General features: G+C 43.0%; 2 protein-coding genes across 2 annotated transcripts; one reads left to right on the top strand and one right to left on the bottom strand.

The window, feature by feature from the left end:
- Positions 1-6,439: 6,439 nt before the first annotated feature.
- On the top strand, positions 6,440-18,440 carry LOC124117063 (beta-1,3-galactosyltransferase 1-like). Its single transcript, XM_046478759.2, has 2 exons — positions 6,440-6,539; positions 16,809-18,440. The coding sequence occupies exon 2, from the start codon at positions 16,842-16,844 to the stop codon at positions 18,030-18,032; it is 1,191 nt and encodes a 396-aa protein (XP_046334715.2). The 5' UTR covers positions 6,440-6,539; positions 16,809-16,841; the 3' UTR covers positions 18,033-18,440.
- A 3,170-nt stretch (positions 18,441-21,610) lies between these two features.
- Positions 21,611-24,171, bottom strand: LOC125376206 (low-density lipoprotein receptor-related protein-like). The gene is made up of 3 exons (XM_048388156.1): positions 24,098-24,171; positions 22,487-23,773; positions 21,611-22,316 (listed from the first exon to the last, which is right to left on the bottom strand). The coding sequence occupies exons 1-3, from the start codon at positions 24,169-24,171 to the stop codon at positions 21,611-21,613; spliced, it is 2,067 nt and encodes a 688-aa protein (XP_048244113.1).
- Between the last annotated feature and the right edge of the window lie 1,209 nt (positions 24,172-25,380).

The following is a 25,380-nucleotide window of genomic DNA, read 5'->3' as shown; positions in this document are numbered from 1 at the left end:
ATTTATCGATTAACAGTATGATAACAAGACATTACAGGAAATGTCAAATTTGTGTAAGTTCTTTCAGAACTTGACTTCAAGGCAGTGAAACATGTTGTTATGTCACGCGAGAGGAATATTCATGAGTAATGTAATACTGAAAACCGTATAATGCCTGTAACTATAGGTGTTAATCCTAGATCTGCCCCGACTGCAGTTCTTTTCAGCACCCCATGCTTGTCGGGGTCAACAAAGGAGTGAAAAATTGGCGTCACTTTGGGATTTTCATGCCCAGTGAGCTTACACTCCGCGATATAGCTTAAATAAAAGGTCTTTAAAATTATACTCAACTCAACTCACTTATTGGTACCCGGGTGGACCGAGGAAATTCAAAAACATAGAAAAAACGCAAAAGCGCATTTAATAAAGCTAAACGAGACTAAACACATCTAAAGATAGCACATCAATTAAATTGAAGAACAAAGCCTAGTCAAAACGGAAAAAGCCAAAAACTGGAAAAAATTCTGCGAAGAAATAAACCATCACACAGAAGCAAGAACAGTATGGCGCAAAATACACGCAATCAAAGGCATTAAACGAACCAAAACAACACCGAACATAAATAATTCAACAAACCCTAAACAAAAAGCAAATAACTTCGCAGACCACTTCTCAGCCATTTGTAGTAATAGTAACTTCTCCGAGGAATTCCAAAAACAATTAAAAAATCAAAATAAATTCTCCAAATTACCCAAAGATGATAACCTAGAAATTAACCAACAATATACTCTAGAGGAACTACTCCACGTACTAAATAATAGGAACAGCCCCCGGATTGGGCCTAACCTCATACCAAATAAATTTACCCAAAAATCTTCTGGAATCACTACTAAAACTATACAATCTCATCTTCCAAAACGGTTAGTTTCCTACTTTATGGAAAGAGGCATTGGTCATCCCAATACCAAAGCCGAACAAACCGGGCAATCTCTTACAGACCAATCTCCCTAACCTTAAACTTATGTAAAATCGTGGAGGCAATGGTCAAAAATAGACTCCGACACTATCTAGACCAAAACAATATAATAAACCATGATCAAAGTGGATTCACCACAGTCCGCTCAACCTTAGACAACCTCGCCCGATTAGAACACTATATCAAAACGGGCCAACTAAACCGACAATACACAGTAGGCATATTTCTAGACTTCTCTAAAGCTTTCGATATGGTATGGCATAACGGGCTAATTCAAAAACTAAAAAAAAGCAGGACTCAAAGGCCAAATAATACACTTTATCCAAGACTTCCTACCTAACCGCAAAATAACCGTGGCAGTGTCCGTTAGAAAATGTCACACCCCAGGGTAGTATTCTAAGCCCAACACTCTTCAACATTATGATCAATGACCTGTTGGAGGGAATACCCAATACAATTCAAACTTCCAAATACACGGATGATGGAGCCCCCTAGGTCAGCATAAGAAGAATAAATATGGCTAAAAGATTCTTGCAGAATGCATCAATAAAATTCAAATATGGGCAAATACATTGGGTGTCTCACTAAATGCCGAAAAAACTACAGGGATAGTATTCAAACACAGAAATATGCGTGCAAACACCCCCAAACTACAACTAAACAAATAAACCAAACAATTCCTAGAAGAAACCAAATTTCTTGGACTAATCTTTGATGAACACCTCACCTGGGGTTCTCACATTAAAAACCTAACAAATAGATGCACTAAAGACCTAAACACACTACGCTGCCTGACAGGTTCCAACTGGGGGGCCTCTAAAGAAACCCTACTATCACTTTAGAAATCACTCATGAGTTCAAAAATAGACTATGGATGCCAAATATACAACACCTTAGATTCCTCATTAAGCGATAAACTAAACTCAATTCAATATCAAGCACTTAAGATAGATACACGCACTCAGCAAGGCACACCGCGCATATCACTGCAGGCAATAACAGGCGAAATACCCCTGGATCTACGCCGAGAACATCTAACAATAAATTACTGGGCTTCAACCCAATAAAACCAACAAATCCTTAAAACCAACATAAGCCCCAGACTCCAAGCTCTAGCTCGCAACAACCATCCTCAATTAATACCAATAATAAACGCATAATAAATTACCTGAATTCACACAACCTAAATAATTTAAAACTAAACACAGCATCAAATAACACCTTCATACCCAAACATCAAACCGACATTCCGCTAAATTCACCACACTTGCATACATTCACGAAAAATGGCCAAATTGGTGCCACATTTACACAGACGGGTCTCTGACCCAGGCTCAAAACGCACAGGATTCGGCATCCATATCAACAAACCCAAAAAGAAACAAAATCCTATAGGCTCCCAGATGATCAATTAATTTTCACAGCCGAATTAATGGGGATTGTAACAGCCCTGCACAGCGATCAAATGAATAGACACCAAAAATACCTAATCCTTTCAGACTCATTAAGTGGGGTCCAGGCCATGAAAACAAAAACACAAAAAAGCGCCCAACACTAATACAACAGATAATTAAAAGCGCAAACAATCTACGTAAACTAGGTAATAACATAGAAATAGTTTGGATCTCTGCCCATGTTGTAGCGTTTTGCAACGAACACACAAAGCAGCCAAATCAGCACTAAAATTAGAAGAAGTAAGCATCGACCTACCAATATCAAAACACGAAATTAAAAGTATCACAAAGGGGAAAATCGTCCAAAAGTGGCAACATAACTATCAGAAATCTGACTGCAAACTAAAACACCTGCTACAAAAGCCACCCAAGAAACCAAACATCCATCATAAAACAAAAACAAATGACAGAGTAGTAACTAAACTACAAACAGGCTACACTACGTTACACTCCCACCGACACCAAATTAAATAAACAACAACACCAAACCGGTAAATGCCCTAACTGCAACTAAAAAGAAACTCAAGAACATGTAATTATACTATATTGCACACATTACCATCAACACAGAACAACACTCCAGTCCACACTAAACTGCAACAATCGAATGACACTAGCAACGCTACTAAACCCCCTAAATGACTTACAAACTTTTAAGGCATCTACTTTATCAAAACAGGCCTACTCGGCCGTATCAACAAACAAGCTGTCCATAAACCTTAAAATTCTAAACCTATAAAATCACACAAACTCACATAACGCACAGTCGTCTAAGGCGTCGCGATGCAGGGTTGCCTTGCTTGGGCACGCCATAAACCTGTGATTGTGGGTTCGAATCCCGGTTCGAATCCCCGCGATATAACTGCAATACTGGTAAAAGCGGCGTTAAAACCCAACTCACACACCCTTCCTCTGATTCGTATATATGTAAAATTAATATTATGGAAACAGTAATAAGCTAGATTGTTTTGGATTGTGCAATACTAACGAAAAGAATTTCATTGTTCCCAACCGTGACGCCACATCAAACTTCTGGCTCTTTATGGCGTGGGAAAATGTAACCTTATCATGCCATGTTACGTTGCACTGTTCTCACTGGTTGGCATGGGGTAACCTCGCACCTTTTCACCGCGCTTGTCCTTTAATTTCACGAGTGTAATGGTTGAACTAACAACGATTTTAAAGCGCTCTCCTTGAACAAGGTCGTGGAAATGCTTGTCCGGTATATTCTCAACGGCTTCTCGCCTTCGCTACCGGCTTTGTTTGTTTTACTCTCTTTACAGTGTTTACAGTAACTAATAACTGTTTCATCATATCATTGTTGTAATGATAACGTTGCCGAAACGTTAACAAGGTTAACCAATGTATCTTATAGGTAATGCGAAAATTCGGATATAACCTATGAAAAAACATGGTGTGTAGGTTCGAAAATGGAATATATAACATGAGTGAGTGAGTGAGTGAGTTGGGTTTAACGCCGCTTTTAACAGTATTCCAGTTATATCGCGGCGTGTCAGCTTAATGTGGGAGGGAAGCCCGAAGTGATGCAGGTCACAGACGTTTACCACTTCGGTGAAACCCACGGGCACGGGTATCGTGCTGACAAACCTAGAAACATAATCGGGGCGAACCGGGATTTGAACCCGCAATCATAGATTTCTGGCGTGCCCAAGGGACGCAACTCTGCACAGCGAATCGCGGCGCCTTAGACGACTGGGCCACCCGTGCCCCCATATATAACATGATGTTGTATGTCATAATATTATAATATGGGCGGTAATCTTCGGAAAAGGGCGTCTAAATGTTAATGATGATATAAACATTTACCGGTAAAATAATACAAAATGCATTAAATTAATTACCATTCTTTTATATCTAGTTTAGGGTTACATATATTTGGATGCTCGTTAAAGATTTGGATGCAGTGATCTCAATAGCTATAGAGTTGAAAGACATATTTCAAATATTGCAGCACGTCAGTGTGGTTTTTATTTGGAGTCTCCACTTATCTTCCTCTTTACTTGTCCTACTTATCATAACATTAGAAGCACTATGTACTATTACATAAAGGGTTTTGATCTGAAAACAGCATAGTATGGCAACAAGAATTTAACAAGCAACGTAAACCACAACATACTTATGACTGTCCATGATTTTATAGAAAATAGTGGTAGGCTTGTACATTGAGCATAAATATATGTTAAGGTTATACGCACATGATTGTAGTGTTGGTAACACGATTGGTCGTCTTATTATAAAATTTGAATTGTTTCTTGACCTAAAAGTTTTGATGTCAACATAAATGTAATTATGTAACAGGGAGCGGTATTTACATAAGCCAGTTGGGCCTGTTTACCAATCCCTTTCAAGTTAAGTTGAATAAAATATGTTTATACCACATGTGATGCAGGTTTCAGAGATGTTCGACTCTGGTCAAACCATGAGGAGGGTATGGTGCTGATAAACCTAGCTTGTAAACAGTTTTGGGGGTTAAAGCTTCCATGACAGACCATACTGTCCGCGGTGAATGTGGAAGATATATGTATTATGTAAATTACAGCCTACCAACGTTGCACTGATACTGGTGTAAGATTTTTAGTCTGTCTTAAAGACCCTGATACAAATATAAATCAAATACAGCCCCTGCAAGTCTAATGTTTGGCAAGTCTAGATTACTGCAGTATCAGGAAATGAAGAGAATCACTGGGCTCCCTTTTTATTATATTTTTATTAAGATAACTGAGCAACTGTTTTTTCTGTACCATATGTTCATTTCAGAGACTAGATGTTAGTCTATAAGATTTTAAATGTGGTTGATTCCCGTTACCCGAAGAAAAGTTATAATATATTGTATCTTGAAGCTTTAAATGGCAAATATATTTGGGTGTCTAAAATTAAGCGCCTCTTGTATAATATTGGAATAGACTATGTTTGGAACAATCAGATTGTCGATTTTCCAAACTTGTTTATTGATGAATTTGTATCAGGTTTAGAATGGATTTGTCATTCATCAGTTACTAATAGCTCTAAGATCATTATTGTTGCCTATTTAAAACATCATTCTGTGTTGAACCATATATATTTGCTTTAACTATTGGTAAATTTAGGTCGGCAATAAGTCGTTTCCGTTGCAGCTCACATTCTTTATATGGTGAAGCAGGGCGGTATGATAAAACACCAAGAGAGTTGAGGATTTGTAAAATATGTAATACTGGTTGTATGGAAAATGAATATCACTTTTTGTTAATTCGTAAAAGAATATGTTAATTAAAGGCAACATGAAAAATATTATGTCTATCCTACACTAGATACATTTATTACTTTGATGTGTGACTATGAATTAGAAATATTGCAATGTATATGTATGACGCCTTTAATTATCGTGAGGGGGCACGGGTGGCCCAGTCGTCTAAGGCGCCGCGATTCGCTGTGCAGGGTTGCGTCCCTTGGGCACGTCAGAAACCTATGATTGTGGGTTCGAATCCCGGATCGCCCCGATTATGTTTCTAGGTTTGTCAGCACCATACCCGTGCTCGTCGGTTTCACCGAGGTAGTAAACGTCTGAGACCTGCATCACTTCGGGCTTTCCTCCCACATTAAGCTGACACGCCGTGATATAACTGGAATAGTGTTAAAAGCGGCGTTAAACCCAACTCACTCAATTTAATTATCGTGAATCTGTATTATATGCTGTGGACTAATAAATGTGCCATGGGCCGTTGGCCCACACATGTACGAACACAAAAGACATAAAGACAAACCTAGAAACATAATCGGGGCACACCGGGTAGAAACCCCAATCACAGTTGCCAGACGATTGGGCCGCCCGTGTCCCCGAGAGTGAACAGTAAATACACAGGGCGTATTTTTCACAAAGGTTAGATTTCAAGCACGTTGTACTCTGTACACAATATAGAGTTCATAATGTACGCTAATGGTTCAAGCGCGACACAATTGTAAATAAATAGTGGACAAATGTTTGCCGGCGGGGTGAAGAAGTACTTTGGTTTAGAAGCCCACTGACTAACATATCAAATCTAACTGAATTGCCCAATGGAGTCACACTCACAGGTCCTCTGTATTGATTCTACAAACGGCTCTCAGTTCATACTGTGACAGCTAACTTGTTGGTAAGTAAACTGTTTTCTGTTTTACTGTCATAATTTACGCATCCTACACGGTATAATTTGTATGTGTGTGTATGTGACGTCCACATGTGTGTGTTTGTATGTGAGTGTGTTTGTGCGTGTGTGCATGCGTGCGTGCGTGTGTGTGTGTGTTTATTTGTTTACTTATGAGATAACTTTATTGAGGATATTTAGATTTGCCGGTGCCCGGAAATTTCGTTTGGAATGTTCAAATGCAAAAGTTTCCGTGCTGCCATCACAACTGAAACCAGCTTGGTTAGATGGATGTATGATATTCATCAATCAAACGCAATAGATAATGAATGCTGTGCTATATTGGCTGCCTGGATTGTTTACAATAGTGTCACGCATAAAACAACATGTACAGATACATAGTGAAACAAATTGGTATATGTTATACTTGTCGTATCAGGCCGATGAGACTCTGACAAATGTGTTTATACAAATAAATCAATCTTGTGATATTAATTTTTTTTATTCAACTTTTACGGGAAACGACATGCAAAGAAAGCATATGACTTTGAGACATTTACAACGAGAGAACATTTTTTACACATTTGACCAAATTTTCCTCTAATAACATTATTTTGTCGAAAAGGTTTCTTCTTAACATCTTAGAAGTTATGGACAAATGCTGGTTAATCTAAAATATTTTGAATTTTTAGCTCAACACATATCATTATAAAATGGACATTGCAATATAAATTGTTTTTCATCTTCGATACATTTAAAATAAAATCCACACACTTTGAAGAGGGGAATTATAATATCTGGCCGTTTCTATTTCTGGTAAGGAAGAGTTACACCTTAAGCTAAAATAAAACGTTTGTAATGTGGGATCATAGGATAAGGTTCTGTATTCAAAGACAAATAAAATCTTGTGTTTTCTTAATTTAGACGTTTCATACCAAATGGCACAGTCTGTTTCTTTGAGGCGCTTATATATTTGATTTAAACTGTTTCCTGATGACTTGTCTTTGCCGTTAAGAATATCCGTAACACCAAAATCACCAAACACTTTTTATCCCCCGCCACGAAGTGGAAAGGGAATATAGTAATGGGTGCCGTCCGTCCGTCCTTCCGTCCTGCCATCCTTCCGTCCGTCCGTCCATAAGTCACATTTCGTTTCCGGAGCAGATCTGGAAAAAAATAATTCGAGTTTCCATGGCAACGACTTTGACATAGACTGAAAATGGTGGTAGTCCTTGTTTCCGGAGCAGATCTTTAAAAACGTACCATATTTCTTGACCAAACGTGGCACATAGATAGGTCTAGTGGTGAACTGGTGCCTTTTGATAGTTTGGGATTTAAAAAAAAATTATTTTTCCATTTCCATGGCAACGACTTTGACTTAGACTGAAAATGGTGGTAGTCCTCGTTTCCGGGGCAGATCTTTAAAACCGTACCATATTTCTTTAACAAACGTGGCACATAATGTCATCTCGCAGTATTGAATACATTTCCTTTCTTGTTGGTAGGTTCTGCATTGCTTGTGTGTATGTTCCTCCAAAAGTGTCATGGACACGGTTGTTGCATTCACTAACTAACTATATGCAGAAACACAACTCATTACAAATACAACAGTGTAACTGATCTTAAACCTACTCAACTGTATAAACACTACCTCCTCTCCTGTATATATTCTTGTCAACCATACTCTGTACTTCACTCGCTTGATAACGGTGTTAGAACCTACACCGAAACCATCGCTCCTAATTGTAATAAAGAAGTTGTTCGTCCATATGTCTCATCCTTACTCATTACAAATACAGTTACATATTCTATCATAAACTGCAGATGGCAAAACAACACCAGTAAGAACATTTTTTAGTGCTGCAATTAGGCCATTTACAAAAAGGCCCAGTGAACATAGTTCACAGGAGCTAATGCATTGCACACAACCGGACATTCAAATGATTGGACCAAGACTTGATTTTAGTTGTGAGTCTTGTTTGAAACAACCCCACAAGTCTGCACCACAGCCGTTCTGTCTCTATGTACGCCTTATACTGGGGACCTGGCAAGCCCATGTCTCCTCTAACGGCAACGTTAGGTGTAATTCTGGAATAGCACCGAAAAGCTCTACAGTCACGATGCTTGATGGTGTACATTTCCTTATACTTGTTGGCAACCCGTTTTTCTTAACAACGTTAGGTGTAATTCTGGAATAGCACCGAAAAGCTCTACAGTCACGATGCTTGATGGTGTACATTTCCTTATACTTGTTGGCAACCCGTTTTTCTTAACAACGTTAGGTGTAATTCTGGAATAGCACCGAAAAGCTCTACAGTCACGATGCTCGATGGTGTACATTTCCTAATACTTGTTGGCAACCCGTTTTTCTTAACAACGTTAGGTGTAATTCTGGAATAGCACCGAAAAGCTCTACAGTCACGATGCTTGATGGTGTACATTTCCTTATACTTGTTGGCAACCCGTTTTTCTTAACAACGTTAGGTGTAATTCTGGAATAGCACCGAAAGGTCTACAGTCACGATGCTTGATGGTGTACATTTCCTTATACTTGTTGGCAACCCGTTTTTCTTAACAACGTTAGGTGTAATTCTGGAATAGCACCGAAAAGCTCTACAGTCACGATGCTTGATGGTGTACATTTCCTTATACTTGTTGGCAACCCGTTTTTCTTAACAACGTTAGGTGTAATTCTGGAATAGCACCGAAAAGCTCTACAGTCACGATGCTTGATGGTGTACATTTCCTTATACTTGTTGGCAACCCGTTTTTCTTAACAACGTTAGGTGTAATTCTGGAATAGCACCGAAAAGCTCTACAGTCACGATGCTTGATGGTGTACATTTCCTTATACTTGTTGGCAACCCGTTTTTCTTAACAACGTTAGGTGTAATTCTGGAATAGCACCGAAAAGCTCTACAGTCACGATGCTTGATGGTGTACATTTCCTTATACTTGTTGGCAACCCGTTTTTCTTAACAACGTTAGGTGTAATTCTGGAATAGCACCGAAAAGCTCTACAGTCACGATGCTTGATGGTGTACATTTCCTTATACTTGTTGGCAACCCGTTTTTCTTAACAACGTTAGGTGTAATTCTGGAATAGCACCGAAAAGCTCTACAGTCACGATGCTTGATGGTGTACATTTCCTTATACTTGTTGGCAACCCGTTTTTCTTAACAGGAGGCGAGCACCGGTTGTACCGGTTGTCATAGAGACGAGGAAAACATATTGCAGTGCATATCTATACATAAATCATACCTATGCAACAGGAAACCCAGCGCTGCCGATGAGGACCCTTGATGAATAATTTTACAGTGTACATTCAACAATAATCACCGTCACTTGAAATACTGTTGAATGCGGCGTTTAAACACCAAACAAAGAAAATAAGAACCATAACCTAGGTACCGCTAACTGTCAGTGTAATCAAATGCCACAGAATATTTTCCACCTCAAGTATTTACACGAACTATGTTGATAACATCAGCACATATCTTCAATGGTATGGATAACACTGTCATAGGTCTAAGAGGGTCTCTGGTGTCAGTATCTTCACAATGTTCCATAAGGTCGAACTATACTAGTTATCATTTTCACACAATTCTACACATACCTCGTTCTTCAGCACAGCGATCGGGATATATATTATTTAAATCAGCCGCCTTATCGAGTGAAGCCTTTGTTAATAGCCTTTCTGACTTCTTCTTTAGAGTATGTCTGATAGTTGACTATCGTATCCATACCGCTTGATGAGTCGCTTAATTAACACCTAATCTCAGATAAACTTTCTTCTGAAGTTCAAATTGCCTCAAAGCTTCTTTGAGTCCTTGTTGAAAGGTTTACGTTCACCACAGAATTCATTCTTTAGCTTAGTCCGCACGTGATTTAAACTTTCACTTTTAAGTCAGTTCCCACTCTACCGTTCAACATGCATATGTTTCTATTCGTTAAGAATCAGCCAAGAGGCCATCATGTTCAGTCTCAACCTCGTCAATTCCTCATCGTGGTTGCACTTAATCCACCCGAGCAATCTCAACTCAACTCAATAACTCAATTCATATTTATTCTCGAAAATCACCCACGGTGGTACAAGGTGAGGTGAGGTGAAATTGATTTTAACGTCGTGTCAATGATTATTGGACTTATATAGCGACGTGCATGCACGTGGGTGTGTGTCTGCTTGTAATAGTCCGGACTGATGCCGGTTTATAGTGCTAGCACACTGAGATACCATGCCGCAGTTTAACATGAACACCCCACTCAGACACAGTATGCTGACTCCGACACTCTACATCTATACCACGGACACGATGGTACAAAATGACAGAATAAACTATATTACATGACTATATATATTTACAAATGAAGTTATGCACATTTAAATATTACAAACTTTATCAGTATATCCATTACAAAAATGAACTGTAGAAACATATTTTCGAAATCCGGCTTGCACTGGCAAAGTAAATGCATTATTTGAAGCCATTTATTCAATCTATTGCTGGGCGTGGTGGGTAAATGTTTTCTGAAGCAGGTCAGTATTGAAATGGGTCTATAGGCATGTGGGTCTGATTTGTTGCATTTCCATTATAGGAAGGACGTACGGAGCCTGACAGTCATGCATCAGGCCTTATACCTGCAGATAAAATTAAATATAATTGCTCAACATGTAACTGTCTAAAAGTATCAACTGAGTTAATTGTCCATTCTGATAGGAAAAGAGTATATCGAGTGTGTGATTAATGAAATTATTGACAACTGTTCTTAAATTTGATTATGCCTATTCAACCATCGCCCATTCCCGCACCAGTAAAATGTATTCTGTGCCTTGGTAATGTTGTGTAAAAGTAAATTGGGTAAATGAAGACTGGGGTTAGAAATGAATTTGGAACCACATGACCCCTACCATGTTTGATTTTCAAAGATAAGATAATTAATTTAAAACAAATTTAAAACATGTAGGAGTACTCTTTGAGCGCTGACTCAGCGCCAATACAAAAAACCCATCTTGGAACAGTGTGATTGTTGTGGCTGGCAATTCCTGTTTTTTTCAACAGTCTATAATAAAAAAAATTCAAGAGTTTTGGAGGACAATTTTGTTTTTGGATAAAATCCCAATAGAATTATGTACAGAATAAAATAGCAATTGCAGCAAAGAGGGTTTGGTGATCCTGGCAGTCAGGCTGGTTGGGCTCATCATCAGATCTGGGTCCTTTCCCCCTCTACACGCGGCCCAAGACAGCGAATGGGACTCTCAGGAAGCGCTGCCATATCTAACCCACCCAGAACCTTTCGGAGAATGTGAATACTTCCCAACACTGCAGAGATCTGCATTACCCAGATTTCAGAAGGGATGTTTTCCTGGTAGCAAATCCGGGAACTCTCCCAGTGCCATTCATCAGATTGGGAGGTACCAATCCTGAGGCACAGGATACAAAGGGGAGTCGGACAACTTGGAACTTGGGATGCAAGCGTGTCATTTCGAAAGCGAGGTCCGCATATTTGGCATGTTTTTTCCTCAGTCACATTCCTGCCAAAGGGGCAGAAAATTCAATGATATTAATGATTTCATTGGATTTATGAAAAAGGAGAGGATCAGGTTTGTTGGCCTGGATAAGGACTTTGTCTTTATCATTTCCATGACGCCCTCTACATATTTTGGGTCGTACCATGGATGGACCTCTGAGTCAAAACCACAAGTATATATGGCAAAGACGGTAATAGAAGGATCGAACCACTCCATCATGTCGATTAAGATACTTTGTGCCAAAGCTGGGCAACCACTGACAAAATGTTGGACATTCTCATTAAATTAATTGTTTAATCTTCATTTCATATTCAAATTTTGATGCAAAATCACACATTGGCGGTTTCTAGTGGGAAGCGACTGATCCTGAGCAGCAAACAGAAAGTCTTCTGTTTCACTTTTCAGGACTGCCGACTTCATCCAAGCGAAGGAGTCCGCAGGGTTGCTGACCCTCAACACATTGCGATTATGTTTCTAGGTTTGTCAGCACCATGCCCGTGCTCGTGGATTTCACCGAAGTGGTAAACGTCTGAGACCTGCATCATTTCGGGCTTTCCTCCCACATTAAGCTGACACGCCGTGATATGACTGGAATACTGTTAAAAGCGGCGTTAAACCCAACTCACTCACTCACTGATATTAAGTTCATCAAGTTGATAAGTGCTTCTTTCCTTGAGACCAATTCTAGTCAGAGCTGTCAAATAGAGTAATAAATTCTGAGTTTTCAAATCCATGTCCACAAAAATTCAGGCTAGTAAAATGTAGATTATTGACAGACTTAAAAAATAATAAATTCGATCTTAATTCCACAGAGCGTGGTGAATGACTCGCACACATAGAGCCGATCTATATTCAAATAAGAAACACACGCTTGGGCAAATTCTTGAAAAACTGCTCTGCGTCGACAGGTCGTACTGGCCTTACAGGCGGTAAACACACACACACACACACACACACACACACACACACACACACACACACACACACACACACACACTTTTCACAGATACACACACACACACACACACTTTTCACAGATACACATTCTCCTCCTTGCATTCTCATGAATACCATAGATAATTATCACAATACTATAATATATGACAATACTTCATTTGAAAGATGCTAAAATAACGGACTTTCATTGGGCATCTACTCATGAAACTACTTACAGAAAGAAACTATTGAAAGAACTATTTAACATGAAAACGCTTGTTCTTTCTGTCAGATGGAGCCAGAAAATTGTTTATGTGTTTCTGTCATGTGCACTTATGAAACGATTCTGGAATGAATTGACTGTCTACTTAAACACACATCAAATACACAATAATATATTTGGCACTTCATTTGGGCTTAATAAAGTTTCACATACAGCAAAAATATCAAAACTAAGCTTTTCGAAATCCCTTGAACGCGACGTTAAACCTCATTTCACCTCACTGAAACAAAAGCGACAGAACCCGTTTCCATATTCATTAGAAATATGTGCTAAAAGCGGAGTAGTTCGCACTCTCATGAGCAAATGATGATACCAGGTGTTCGCGAAAAGGTGAGCGTATCCTGCCCAACTGTTAGCACCCGCCACAAACGCAGGCAAAGCTATGTTATAACTAAAGTTGTGTGTTTGCTGACGTGTAACAGTAGAACAGTCTTCATTACAGCTGTATAACTTCTGTGAGTGAACTCAGGGCTGCATAATTGAATGTTAGCTGTGAACAAGGTCATCGATTTACGACGGGTTCTAAGCCTCACAGGGAAAGATTCGACCTTACGACATTAAGATGACTGAATTTCAACAAAATCTTCTTCCACAATGATACATGTTTACCAACGATGATGGAGGGACTTTCTTGGCTCTTCAAAAAGTTCTCAACAGCTGCTATGACGTCATCGGTCGCGTCCAAATGGGTTCCGGTTAGGGATTTCTCCACGTTTGGGGACAGATGGAACTCTGAACCAGATCAGGAGAAGAACGCAGATTCCGAAGGGGTTCACAGCCACACATGTGGATTGTAGCGATGGAAGTGACTGATTTGTGCACTTAAGCATTTTTCTAATGGAAGGGCGCACTTATTCCTAGCATCTCACGTCTCTTGGTGTTAATTTCATCCTGTGATCACCTCAAAAGTGCAGCATAATATGCTTCATTTATTTTCTGACCTTTTGGAAGATAGTCCAACATGATGCCACCCTCGGCATCCCAGAACACTGAGACATATCCTTTCCAGCTGATGGGACAGTCTTTGCCTTCATTGGAGGTGTGTTAATGCTTCCACTGTTTTGATTGTTGAGTGGTTTGAAGTGATGAACCCATCCATAATAACAAATCATTGGAAAAAAACTTTCTGGATCAGCTTCTAACAGAACTAGATTATCACGACATATGTGGCTGGTGCGAATTTGATCAGATGTCAGAAGCTTTGGAACCAACGAGCCGATACTTTCCAAAGTGTCTGTGAAATGTCTCCTCTCCCAGGAAATGCTTACTGAAATAGCAATATGATGCTCAGTCATTCGACGCTCGCTCATCACCACAGCGTGGATTCTCTGGGCCATTTCTGGCGTTGCTGATGTCACGGACCTTCCTGGACGGGGGTCGTGTACAAGGTTTCTCTGCCGCGCTTTAAACTCTGATGTGTTTGCGGCTGCATGGGAAGGTGTTGTACTCATATCATCATGGATGATTTTTCATGTGAAGCCCTTTTCTGCAAGTACTTGATCATCACGTTCCTCGTGTTTGTCCATTTTCCAAAGGTAATAGAATCCTGCTTATGTTTCTGACTTGTTTGCTCTTTTTCGTGGATATATGAAACCACGTAATGTCCACAACAAACGGAGCACCTCCATGGTCCAATGAATAGAACATCTGAAGGAGATCTGAAGGTCGGTGTTTCGATCCCCCGGCCACGTCATACCAAAAGACGTTTAGATATGGGAATTGTTGTTTCCCCGCCTGGCGCTCGAAATTAAGGGGAGAAATACAAGGACTGGTCGGCTCGGAGTCCGAGTGAGGTATCCATTTGAAACTGGAGCATGGTATCTCAGTGGGCTATCACGGTAAAAGCGGCATACGTGCAGACGAGTACAAGCAGAATTGTTCTTCAGCAACACATGCTTGTCTTAAGAGGCGACTATACTTGTAAGAAGCGAGTAACGGGATCGGATGGTCAGGTTCGCTGACTAGGGTGATGCATGCCATCGTATCCCAATGGCGAAGATCAATGTGCATGATGACAATCACTGGATTGTCTGGTCCAGACTCGATTATTTATCATTTAACTGGAATATTGCCGAGTGCGGCGTCAAACAACAAACAAACAAACAAACAAAAAGACACACCTGAGCGCGCGCACGCACGCACGCACACACACACAGTCGCTATATAAATGCAATGGTCATGAACTCGACGTTAAACAAAATTTCTAGTAACCTCATAACAAAATATGCCACTATAACGGAATTCCTTCTGTGTGAGGCTCATGACTTATAAGTCAACCCTCGCATATACCAGGCAACTGTATTAAGTTCCATGCTATTGATTGATGCGCCATTCCATTGCGATATGTGCCCTGTATTGATGGAACATGTATGAGCACGTTTTTCAAAAACACCATGGAAAGCTGTCAAGTAGGTTTTAAGTCATCTTCCCGAGGCAAGGGAGTTAACTGACTTTAAAAGTCCAGTTTCGACCCTTGCCGAACTAGGCTGGAATTCCTGGGCCCGATCGTAGCGGCACCACTGGCTATTACGAGTTATGTTCCTTCTATGCCTCTCCTATGGACCAATCAGATTCCACCTCTCGTATCACTTGCATTTGATCTGATCGATAACCAAGATCTATATTGTGACGAAACGGGTCTTACATCGCGAAGTGCATAGAATCACGTGAGCACTTTGATTAAAAATATAAAAAGATTTAGAAAATATCTGTTGACAACGAGCTAGCGGTGCACATGCTTTACAAATCCTGCAGTCGACCGAAATCTGCATGACACTTTACAAACCGGATTTCGATCTCGGTGCGCGATTTTGATTGGACTATGCATAGACTCGTTAGTCCAGCCAAAATCTAACTCCATAATACCAGCCTAGTTCGGCAAGGGTGGAAACTGGACTTTTATTGTCAGTTAACTCACTTGCCTCGGGAAGATGGTTTCAAGTTGATCGTCAGGTTTGGTGCATTACGTTTTTGCAAATATTTCATTTGAGGTTAGGTTGAATTGGCTTAACGTCGCGTTCAAGACTGTTGCACTTATATAACAACGTGCATGCACGTATGTGTGTGGCTATTTGCACTAGTCCGACAAATGCCGATTTTATAGTGCTAGCCCATTGAGATACCATTGCGCAGTTTAACATGAATATCCCACTCAGACACAGTATACTGACTCCGAGCCTACCAGTTCTAATATTAGTCCCCTAATGCCGAGCGTCAGGCAGGGAAACAACAAGTACCATTTTAAACGTCTTTTGGTTTCACACGGCCGGGGATCGAACCCCGGACCTGTCACTCTCCTTTCAGACGCACCCTCCACTAAAGGAATGGCGATAACTGAGTTTTCCTGTCATGTTAGGCTTATATGCCTTATGAAAATATTATTTCGTTTATGTACGTACTTTCAGTGAAAGAAATCGCTTATTGTGGTATTAGTGGTATCAGCAACACAACGGTGACACTTACTTGGCGGTTTATTTTTTATTATGATTGTAACAACCGTTCTAATTTACAACACTCCGTGTCTTTCAGAGACAACATTGCTCGTCTCCAGCAGAGATCAGTATGAAGTCCAAGTCATGGTTCCTCTTTTGCATATCTTGCATATGCGTATCTATGTACCTCTGCTGGAACCTCGGCGCGATGACATCACAGCCACGATTTCGTATATTCTGTCAACAATCCATGAAGGAACTTGGACACAATAGAATGATCGGGAAATTAAGCGAGATGAAAGCAGAGCCACCAATGTCAGCTACTTCAAAGCGTACATTACCCGCTTTCAGCACGACAAGACTTTATTCTTCAAAGACTCGGGATGATGACTTTATACCTAACTCAGAACTATATTCAACTTTAGTAAATGGAAATGACATTAACCTTCATATTGAAAAACACTTCACTATGCTGGCAAACGAGACAAAAGACCCTTTCATCAACCTCCACCGATATTCCTTCACTCATAGTTCAGACAAATGTTCAAGGGGAAGCCTTTTCTTAATAATAGTGGTACATTCTGCTCCCATGAACAAGAATAAGAGGGATCTTATCCGAACATCTTTTGGGTCTGTTGAAAGCTACAGGGACAATCGCCTGGCAGTTGTCTTTTGTTTGGGAGCTGTCAGACAGCAATCTGTGCACGAATCCATAAACAGAGAATCGCAACATTACAATGATATTGTTCAGGGCAATTTCCTGGATAGTTATAAAAGTCTAAACAGAAAACACATCATGGCTATGCACTGGGTCACATTAAACTGTAACCCACGGTATATCCTTAAATTAGACGATGACACCTTTGTTAACCCTTATAGAATTATAGATTTTTTACTAATAGCAAATCCTTTGGGAATGACGATGCATTGTAAAATCATTTCAGGTGATCCGCCAAATAGAAGAAAAAAATCTAAATGGTACACATCGGTATCCCAGTATCCATTTCCAGTCTTGCCACCATTTTGTCTCGGCTTTGCTTATATTACAACACCAACAGCTTGGAGCGCCATGTACAAAGCTTCGGAAACTTACCGTCTCATGGACATGGATGATGTGTATGTAAGTGGTGTGTTGGCCACGAAGGTTGGAGTGGAAAAGAGAAACTTCGAGAACTTGTTGTACAGCTGTCCTACAGATAGTTCCAGGATGACTGAAAGAGCGTTGAATGTCAAAGCAATTGTTTTAGACAGAAGAAACAAATGTAGAGATATTCCCTTTACATTCTGGCCCAAACTGCAGGAAATGAATAACATAGATTAGTGAAATTTCATACTGGAATAGAAGGGATAAAACCAGGTAACAATCGCACATGTAAAGGTTAAACCAGGCGACCAAGATTTCCGTCTTAGCCCTTAGCAAAGGTGAGCATAAAGAACCAAACAAGACGCCTGTTCAGCTTGTCTTGCATTGGAGATTTGAGTGTTCCAGCCATTCGTGATCATCTCTACATGACCAACATGCTGTACAGATATCTGTTTAAGCCGATCTGGCAGCTTGATGCTTGATGTCAGGAGCTGTATAAAACTAACTTCGTGGAATTTTATCATTAAATGCAAACATACACACGGGAGACACAGTAAACAGTCTCTCGCGATGTAGCCAGATACAGAAAGATGTATCTGTTGATGTCTTTAATGTATATACACCTGGAAAGGTGTTATGTATTACCTTTAGAAATAGCTATTTGTTAACATTGTTTCCATTTTCTGAGGAATCTTTGTACACAAAGTGTCATAATCATATTAAAATACAGAAACTGATGATCTAATGATATGGTTTGTGAATGTCCAATGCCAATACTTATTTGACTGCCCTTTCAATAACTTCCCTTGGTTCTGTGCATCATGTTATGTGACCCAGAACTTGAGACACACGACCCGTGAAGACCCGGGGTAGAACAGGTCTTCAGAACCCATGCCTGCTGTAAAAGTTGACAATGCTTGTCGTAAGAGGCTACTAACGGGATTCGGTGGTCAGGCTCGCTGATTTGGTTGATGCATGTCATCGTATCCCAATTGCGTAGATCGGTGCGCATGATATCAATCACTGGATGGTCTGGTCCAGACTCGATTATTTACAGACCGCAGTCATATACCTGGAATATTGCTGAGTGTGGCGTTAAACAAAAAAAACAACTTGCGACACACAACTTTTCAACAGGTACCAGTGGTCGTGTACCCATATATTGTCGTAACTGCTTTCGGGCGTCAAGTGGGACCCTACTACAGTTACCTACACGCATTGTCGTTCCTTGTCATCATGGCCAGTTAAGCCATGACTTTGCAGCTCGCCCTGTCAGCATCAATAGATTGATTGGTCTAACGACGCTTACTCCGAATATTCAGTATGTATACTCACAAAATAAAGAAACGCAACACCCGCTTTATATACTCACATTAGGTTTATTTACTCTCCGTCCATCTAATTATATACGACAGGATCAGACCGACCAGGATCGTCACTAAATGAGAAGAACGTAGAACGATCCGGGTTCGACCCGATCGACTGGAAACCGCGCTCTCCTCTCCAAATGTTGACCCGCCGTGATAATGCTGGAAGAGTGCTAAAAGCGGCGTAAAACCATACTCACTGACCCCTACTGTTGACGGTATCATTTTAAAGTGTTCGGGCCTGGCCTGTCTTTGTCACAGGTCATCATAAATCCTTTTAATTGATTAAGAGCAATATCAGACAATGAACTCGTGTTTGTGTCGTGATCAGAAAACTACCGGAACCTACTAACCGATTAAAGGTGTCTATTGATTAAATGGCGACGACACCACCGAAGCTATCCCGAAATATCCTGTCACTGTAATCGCCCTATTGATTGCCTGCTTGTTTGTGCCAACACTTAGGCTTTCTGTCTACCTCGTGTTTAAAGCTGTAACCATCCAATATAAAAGTTGTCTTTGTTATAATTTTGGGGATGCATTTTTACCTTATAACATCCTCCGCCTGTGGACAAGAGCTGTCAACAACTCGGATGAAGTAAATACTAGGTCAGGTCTGATATGTTAAAATACAATCACAATTAGCACAATTGAAGTAAAACTGGATCGATCATTCCATATATAAAATTGTAACCAATTTCAAAAATGTATGAATACCCGGAAAACAGCGAATATTCTAATTTATCATATAATGGGTAGGTTTCTCGGCAGGATCAAGCCAACGGATAAAAACGATATCCGTTGGGGTCATATGCGGATAGAGATGCAAATATCAAAGGTCAAGTAGGACTTCTTTCACTGTTTATAAACAAACATGGCGTCGCCCTCGTCATTCGGCGATCGAGTCAGAATTAACCATCGGGAGTCTGGATAAACTACAGAGATAATTGCTATCATTATAAAAAGAACAGTCTAATATACTGAAAATCAGTGTCTATCTGTGACGTAGCTGAGGCATTTTATAAGTTTTGGCATCTTTGGAGATATAAATTTCGAAACAATTTTGCGAGGGCACGAGGCCTAGCCAAGCGGGATCAGTAGCCATATCTGTGCTTGTAGACCTCTGCGGCTTGAAACCTTCTCCACAAATCAAAATAGTTGGATTTTGCCGAAATATGTTTGAATTTTTACCTTGCTTCGTTTTGTCGCTGTTTGTACATCTGACTACGTTTCTTAACGTTATGACAGGACAGACCGACTGTCAACAACGTCTGACCGTGGCCATGACGTCTCATAAACTAGGGTTAGAGTAGCTTCCCTTTGACAAAGGGCAGTTACTCTAGCGGACAGACCTATGGATTGCCGCGAAAGGCAATTAAAAACGATTGTTGTTTTGCGTATATGTTGCTTCGCCACTGTATAAGAAACAGATTTCAGTTGGAACTATATTGGCTACTGTCATTGTCCGACTGACACATCACTTACCCTGTGACGTAATAAATATAAATGCGCGCATTCCAGGAAAATTCGCAATGTTTCGGTAATGTTTGTGAGAGAGGGAAAGCGATTTTAAAGCACAGAATTAAAGAATGGCATTATATGATAAAGATATTATCACGCTTGTGTGTTTGGGGATGGTCAATATCCCGTATTAGCAATAAACACTTTGTATTTAGCTCGCCAAGGACCTCTATAGTCAAAATGTACTTACATGCTAAAGAATAAGGGAAATGACCCCATGTTACTTCGCATAACCACAAATCATAAACATCACGATATAGTATTCAAGTACAATATATAATTGATTAAAAGTGATCCACAAATGTCAAATGTCACTGCACATGGCCAAAATATGACACCACCATTCATAAAAGTTCATGTGTCGCTGGTCCCAATCGAATTCACTGGCCCCTTTCTGGTATCAAAATGTCAATTGACCGAACGCTGACCAACGTGAAAAGTTAATGTCTGAACACATGGCCTGTTCACACAGTATGGTCCACGACAGGGGTGTCACTATCATCATTGTATGTCATTATTATATATTAATTCATGTATTTTGCATGATATAAACACACTTGTTTGAATAAACCCACAGCTCTCTCCTCTCTTGTTTCAAGTCTACCTCCAAAAAGGTAATTCCCCATATCGAGGCCTGACAGTTATTTGACCCTTGGCAAAGCTGTCTTAATAGGTTGCGTTATAATTAAATTTAAAAAAATAATATTTTTCGAGTTTCCATTGCAACCGGGCATGTCATATTGGCGGGGAATGAGTATTTCATGCTTGTTATTGTCAAAAATCTATTTTTATCATGTATATTTCTTCAGTTGGTCATTTTTCTGAGGAACCATTGCTTAATCATTATATTACATAATCCCTGTCCCCACACTTTTCCCAGTCCCCACACTCCACCCTCTCCACACACTCCACCCTGTCCCCACATGTCTAGCTGTACCTACTCTCCTCCCTGTCCCCACACTTTTCCCAGTCCCCACACTCCACCCTCTCCCCACACTCCACCCTCTCCCCACGCTCCACCCTGTCCCCACACTCCAACCTCTCCCCACACATCTCCCTCTCCCAACACTCCACCCTCTCCCCACGCTCCACCCTGTCCCCACACTCCAACCTCTCCCCACACATCTCCCTCTCCCAACACTCCACCCTCTCCCCACACTCCACCCTCTCCCCACGCTCCACCCTGTCCCCACACTCCAACCTCTCCCAACACATCTCCCTCTCCCAACACTCCACCCTCTCCCCACACTCCACCCTCTCCCCACGCTCCACCCTGTCCCCACACTCCAACCTCTCCCCACACATCTCCCAGTCCCCACACTCCACCCTCTCCCCACACTCCACCCTCTCCCCACGCTCCACCCTGTCCCCACACTCCAACCTCTCCCCACACATCTCCCTCTCCCAACACTCCACCCTCTCCCCACGCTCCACCCTGTCCCCACACTCCAACCTCTCCCCACACATCTCCCTCTCCCAACACTCCACCCTCTCCCCACACTCCACCCTCTCCCCACGCTCAACCCTGTCTCCACACTCCACCCTGTCCCCACACATCTCCCTGTCCCCACACTCCACCCTGTCCCCACACTCCACCCTGTCCTCATACTCCATCCTCTCCACACACTCCACCCTGTCCCCACATATCTAGCTGTTCCCACACTCCACCCTGTCCCCATACTCCATCCTCTCCACACACTCCACCCTGTCCCCACATGTCTAGCTGTACCTACTCTCCTCCCTGTCCCCACACATCTCCGTCCCCACACATCTCCCTGTCCCCACACCCTACCCTGTCCCCACACTTTTCCCAGTCCCCACACTCCATCCTCCCCCCACACTCCACCCTGTCCCCAAATATCTACCTGTCCCCAGACTCCACCCTGTCCCCACACTTTTCCCAGTCCCCACACTCCACCCTCTCCCCACTCTCCACCCTCTCCCCACACTCCTCCCTGTCCCCACACTCCAGACCTCTCCCCGGATGTCTCCCTGTCCCTACTCTCCTCCCAGTTCCCACACATCTCCCTGTCCCCACACATCTCCCTGTCCCCACATATCACCTTCTCCCCACACTCCACCCTGTCCCCACATATCACCCTCTCCCCACACTCCACCCTGTCCCCACACTCCACCCTGTCCCCAGATGTCTCCCTGTCCCTACTCTCCTCCCAGTTCCCACACATCTCACTGTCCCCACACATCTCCCTGTCCCCACATATCACCTTCTCCCCACACTCCACCCTGTCCCCACATATCACCCTCTCCCCACACTCCACCCTGTCCCCACACTCCACCCTGTCCCCAGATGTCTCCCTGTCCCTACTCTCCTCCCAGTTCCCACACATCTCACTGTCCCCACACATCTCCCTGTCCCCACATATCACCTTCTCCACACACTCCACCCTGTCCCCACATATCACCCTCTCCCCACACTCCACCCTGTCCCCACATATTACCCTCTCCCCACACTCCACCCTGTCCCCACATATCACCCTCTCCCCATACTCCACCCTGTCCCCACACATCTCCCTGTCCCAACATATCTCCCTGTCCCCACACTCCACCCTGTCTCCACATTTCACCCTGTCCCCAGGTGTCTCCCTGTCCCCACACTCCACCCTGTCTCCACACACTTCCCTGTCCCCACATTTCACCCTGTCCCCAGATGTCGCCCTGTCCCCCCACTCCACCCTGTCTCCACACATCTCCCTGTCCCCACACATCACCCTCTCCCTACACTCCACCCTGTCCCCACACTTCTCCTTGTGCCAACTCTCCTTCCTGTCCCCACATATCTTTCTGTCCCCACACTCCACCCTGTCTCCACACATCTCCCTGTCCCCACATATCACCCTCTCCCTACACTCCACCCTGTCCCCACACTTCTCCTTGTGCCAACTCTCCTTCCTGTCCCCACATATCTCTCTGTCCCTACTCTCCTCCCAGTCCCCACACTTCTCCCTGTTCCCACACTTCTCCCTGTCCCCACATATCACCTTCTCCCCACACTCCACCCTGTCCCCACATATCACCCTCTTCCCACACTCCACCCTGTCCCCACATATCACCCTCTCCCCACACTCCACCCTGTCCCAACATATCTACCTGTCCCTACTCTCCTTCCAGTCCCCACACTCCACCCTGTCCCCACACATCACCCTCTCCCCACACTCCACCATGTCCCCACATATCACCCTCTCCCCACACTCCACCCTGTCCCCACATATCACCCTCTCCCCACACTCCACCCTGTCCCCACATATCTACCTGTCCCTACTCTCCTCCCTGTCCCCACACATCTCCCTCTCCCCACACTCCACCATGTCCCCACATATCACCCTGTCCCCACACTCCACTCTGTCCCCACATATCACCCTCTCCCCACACTCCACCCTGTCCCAACATATCTACCTGTCCCTACTCTCCTTCCAGTCCCAGCACATCTCACTGTCCCCACACATCTCCCTCTCCCCACACTCCACCATGTCCCCACATATCACCCTGTCCCCACACTCCACCCTGTCCCCACATATCACCCTCTCCCCACACTCCACCCTGTCCCCACATATCTACCTGTCCCTACTCTCCTCCCTGTCCCCACACATCTCCCTGTCCCCACACTCCACCCTCTCCCCACACTCCTCCCTGTCCCCACATTCCACTCTGTCCCCACATATCACCCTCTCCCCACACTCCACCCTGTCCCAACATATCTACCTGTCCCTACTCTCCTTCCAGTCCCAGCACATCTTACTGTCCCCACACATCTCCCTCTCCCCACACTCCACCATGTCCCCACATATCACCCTGTCCCCACACTCCACCCTGTCCCCACATATCACCCTCTCCCCACACTCCACCCTGTCCCCACATATCTACCTGTCCCTACTCTCCTCCCTGTCCCCACACATCTCCCTGTCCCCACACTCCACCCTCTCCCCACACTCCTCCCTGTCCCCACACTCCACTCTGTCCCCACATATAACCCTCTCCCCACGCTCCACCCTGTCCCCACATATCTACCTGTCCCTACTCTCCTCCCAGTTCCCACACATCTCACTGTCCCCACACATCTCCCCGTCCCCACACATCACCCTCTCCCCACGCTCCTCCCTGTCCCCACATATCACCCTCTACCCACACTCCACCCTCTCCCCACACTTCTCTTTGTGCCAACTCTCCTTCCTGTCCCCACATATCTCTCTGTCCCAACACTCCTCCCAGTCCCCACACTTCTCCCTGTTCCCACACTTCTCCCTGTCCCCACATATCTCCCTCTCCCCACACTTCACCCTGTCCCCACATATCACCCTCTCCCCATACTCCACCCTGTCCCCACATATCTACCTGTCCCTACTCTCCTCCCTGTCCCCACATATAACCCTCTCCCCACACTCCACCCTCTCCCCACATATCACCCTTTCCCCACACTCCACCCTGTCCCCACACATCACCCTCTCCCCACACTCCACCCTGTCCCCACATATCTACCTGCCCCTACTCTCCTCCCTGTCCCCACACTCCACCCTGTCCCCACATATCTACCTGTCCCTACTCTCTTCCCTGTCCCCACATATCTCCCTGACCCCACACTCCACCCTGTCCCCACACACCTCCCAGTCCCCACACTTCTCCCTCTCCCCACACATCTCCCCGTCCCCACACATCACCCTCTCCCCACGCTCCTCCCTGTC

Source organism: Haliotis rufescens, unplaced genomic scaffold (assembly GCF_023055435.1).
Source record: "Haliotis rufescens isolate VD_foot unplaced genomic scaffold, xgHalRufe1.0.p SCAF_7, whole genome shotgun sequence".
Taxonomy (NCBI): domain Eukaryota; kingdom Metazoa; phylum Mollusca; class Gastropoda; order Lepetellida; family Haliotidae; genus Haliotis; species Haliotis rufescens.
Note: the sequence above shows the minus strand (reverse complement) of the source record. Positions and strands in the feature narration are given on the sequence as shown.

Excerpts from the sequence above, each read along its gene's own strand:
- LOC125376206 (XM_048388156.1), bottom strand. The coding sequence starts at position 24,171 with ATGGTGGAGTGTGGGGAGAGGGAGATGTGTGGGGACAGTGAGATGTGC. Across the intron at positions 23,774-24,097 it reads TGGAAGGAGAGTAGGGACAG|GGTGGAGTGTGGGGAGAGGG; the intron begins GTAGATATGTTG and ends ATGTTGGGACAG. Across the intron at positions 22,317-22,486 it reads GTGTGGGGACTGGGAAAAGT|GGTGGAGTGTGTGGAGAGGA; the intron begins GTGGGGACAGGG and ends ATGTGGGGACAG.
- LOC124117063 (XM_046478759.2), top strand. The coding sequence starts at position 16,842 with ATGAAGTCCAAGTCATGGTTCCTCTTTTGCATATCTTGCATATGCGTA.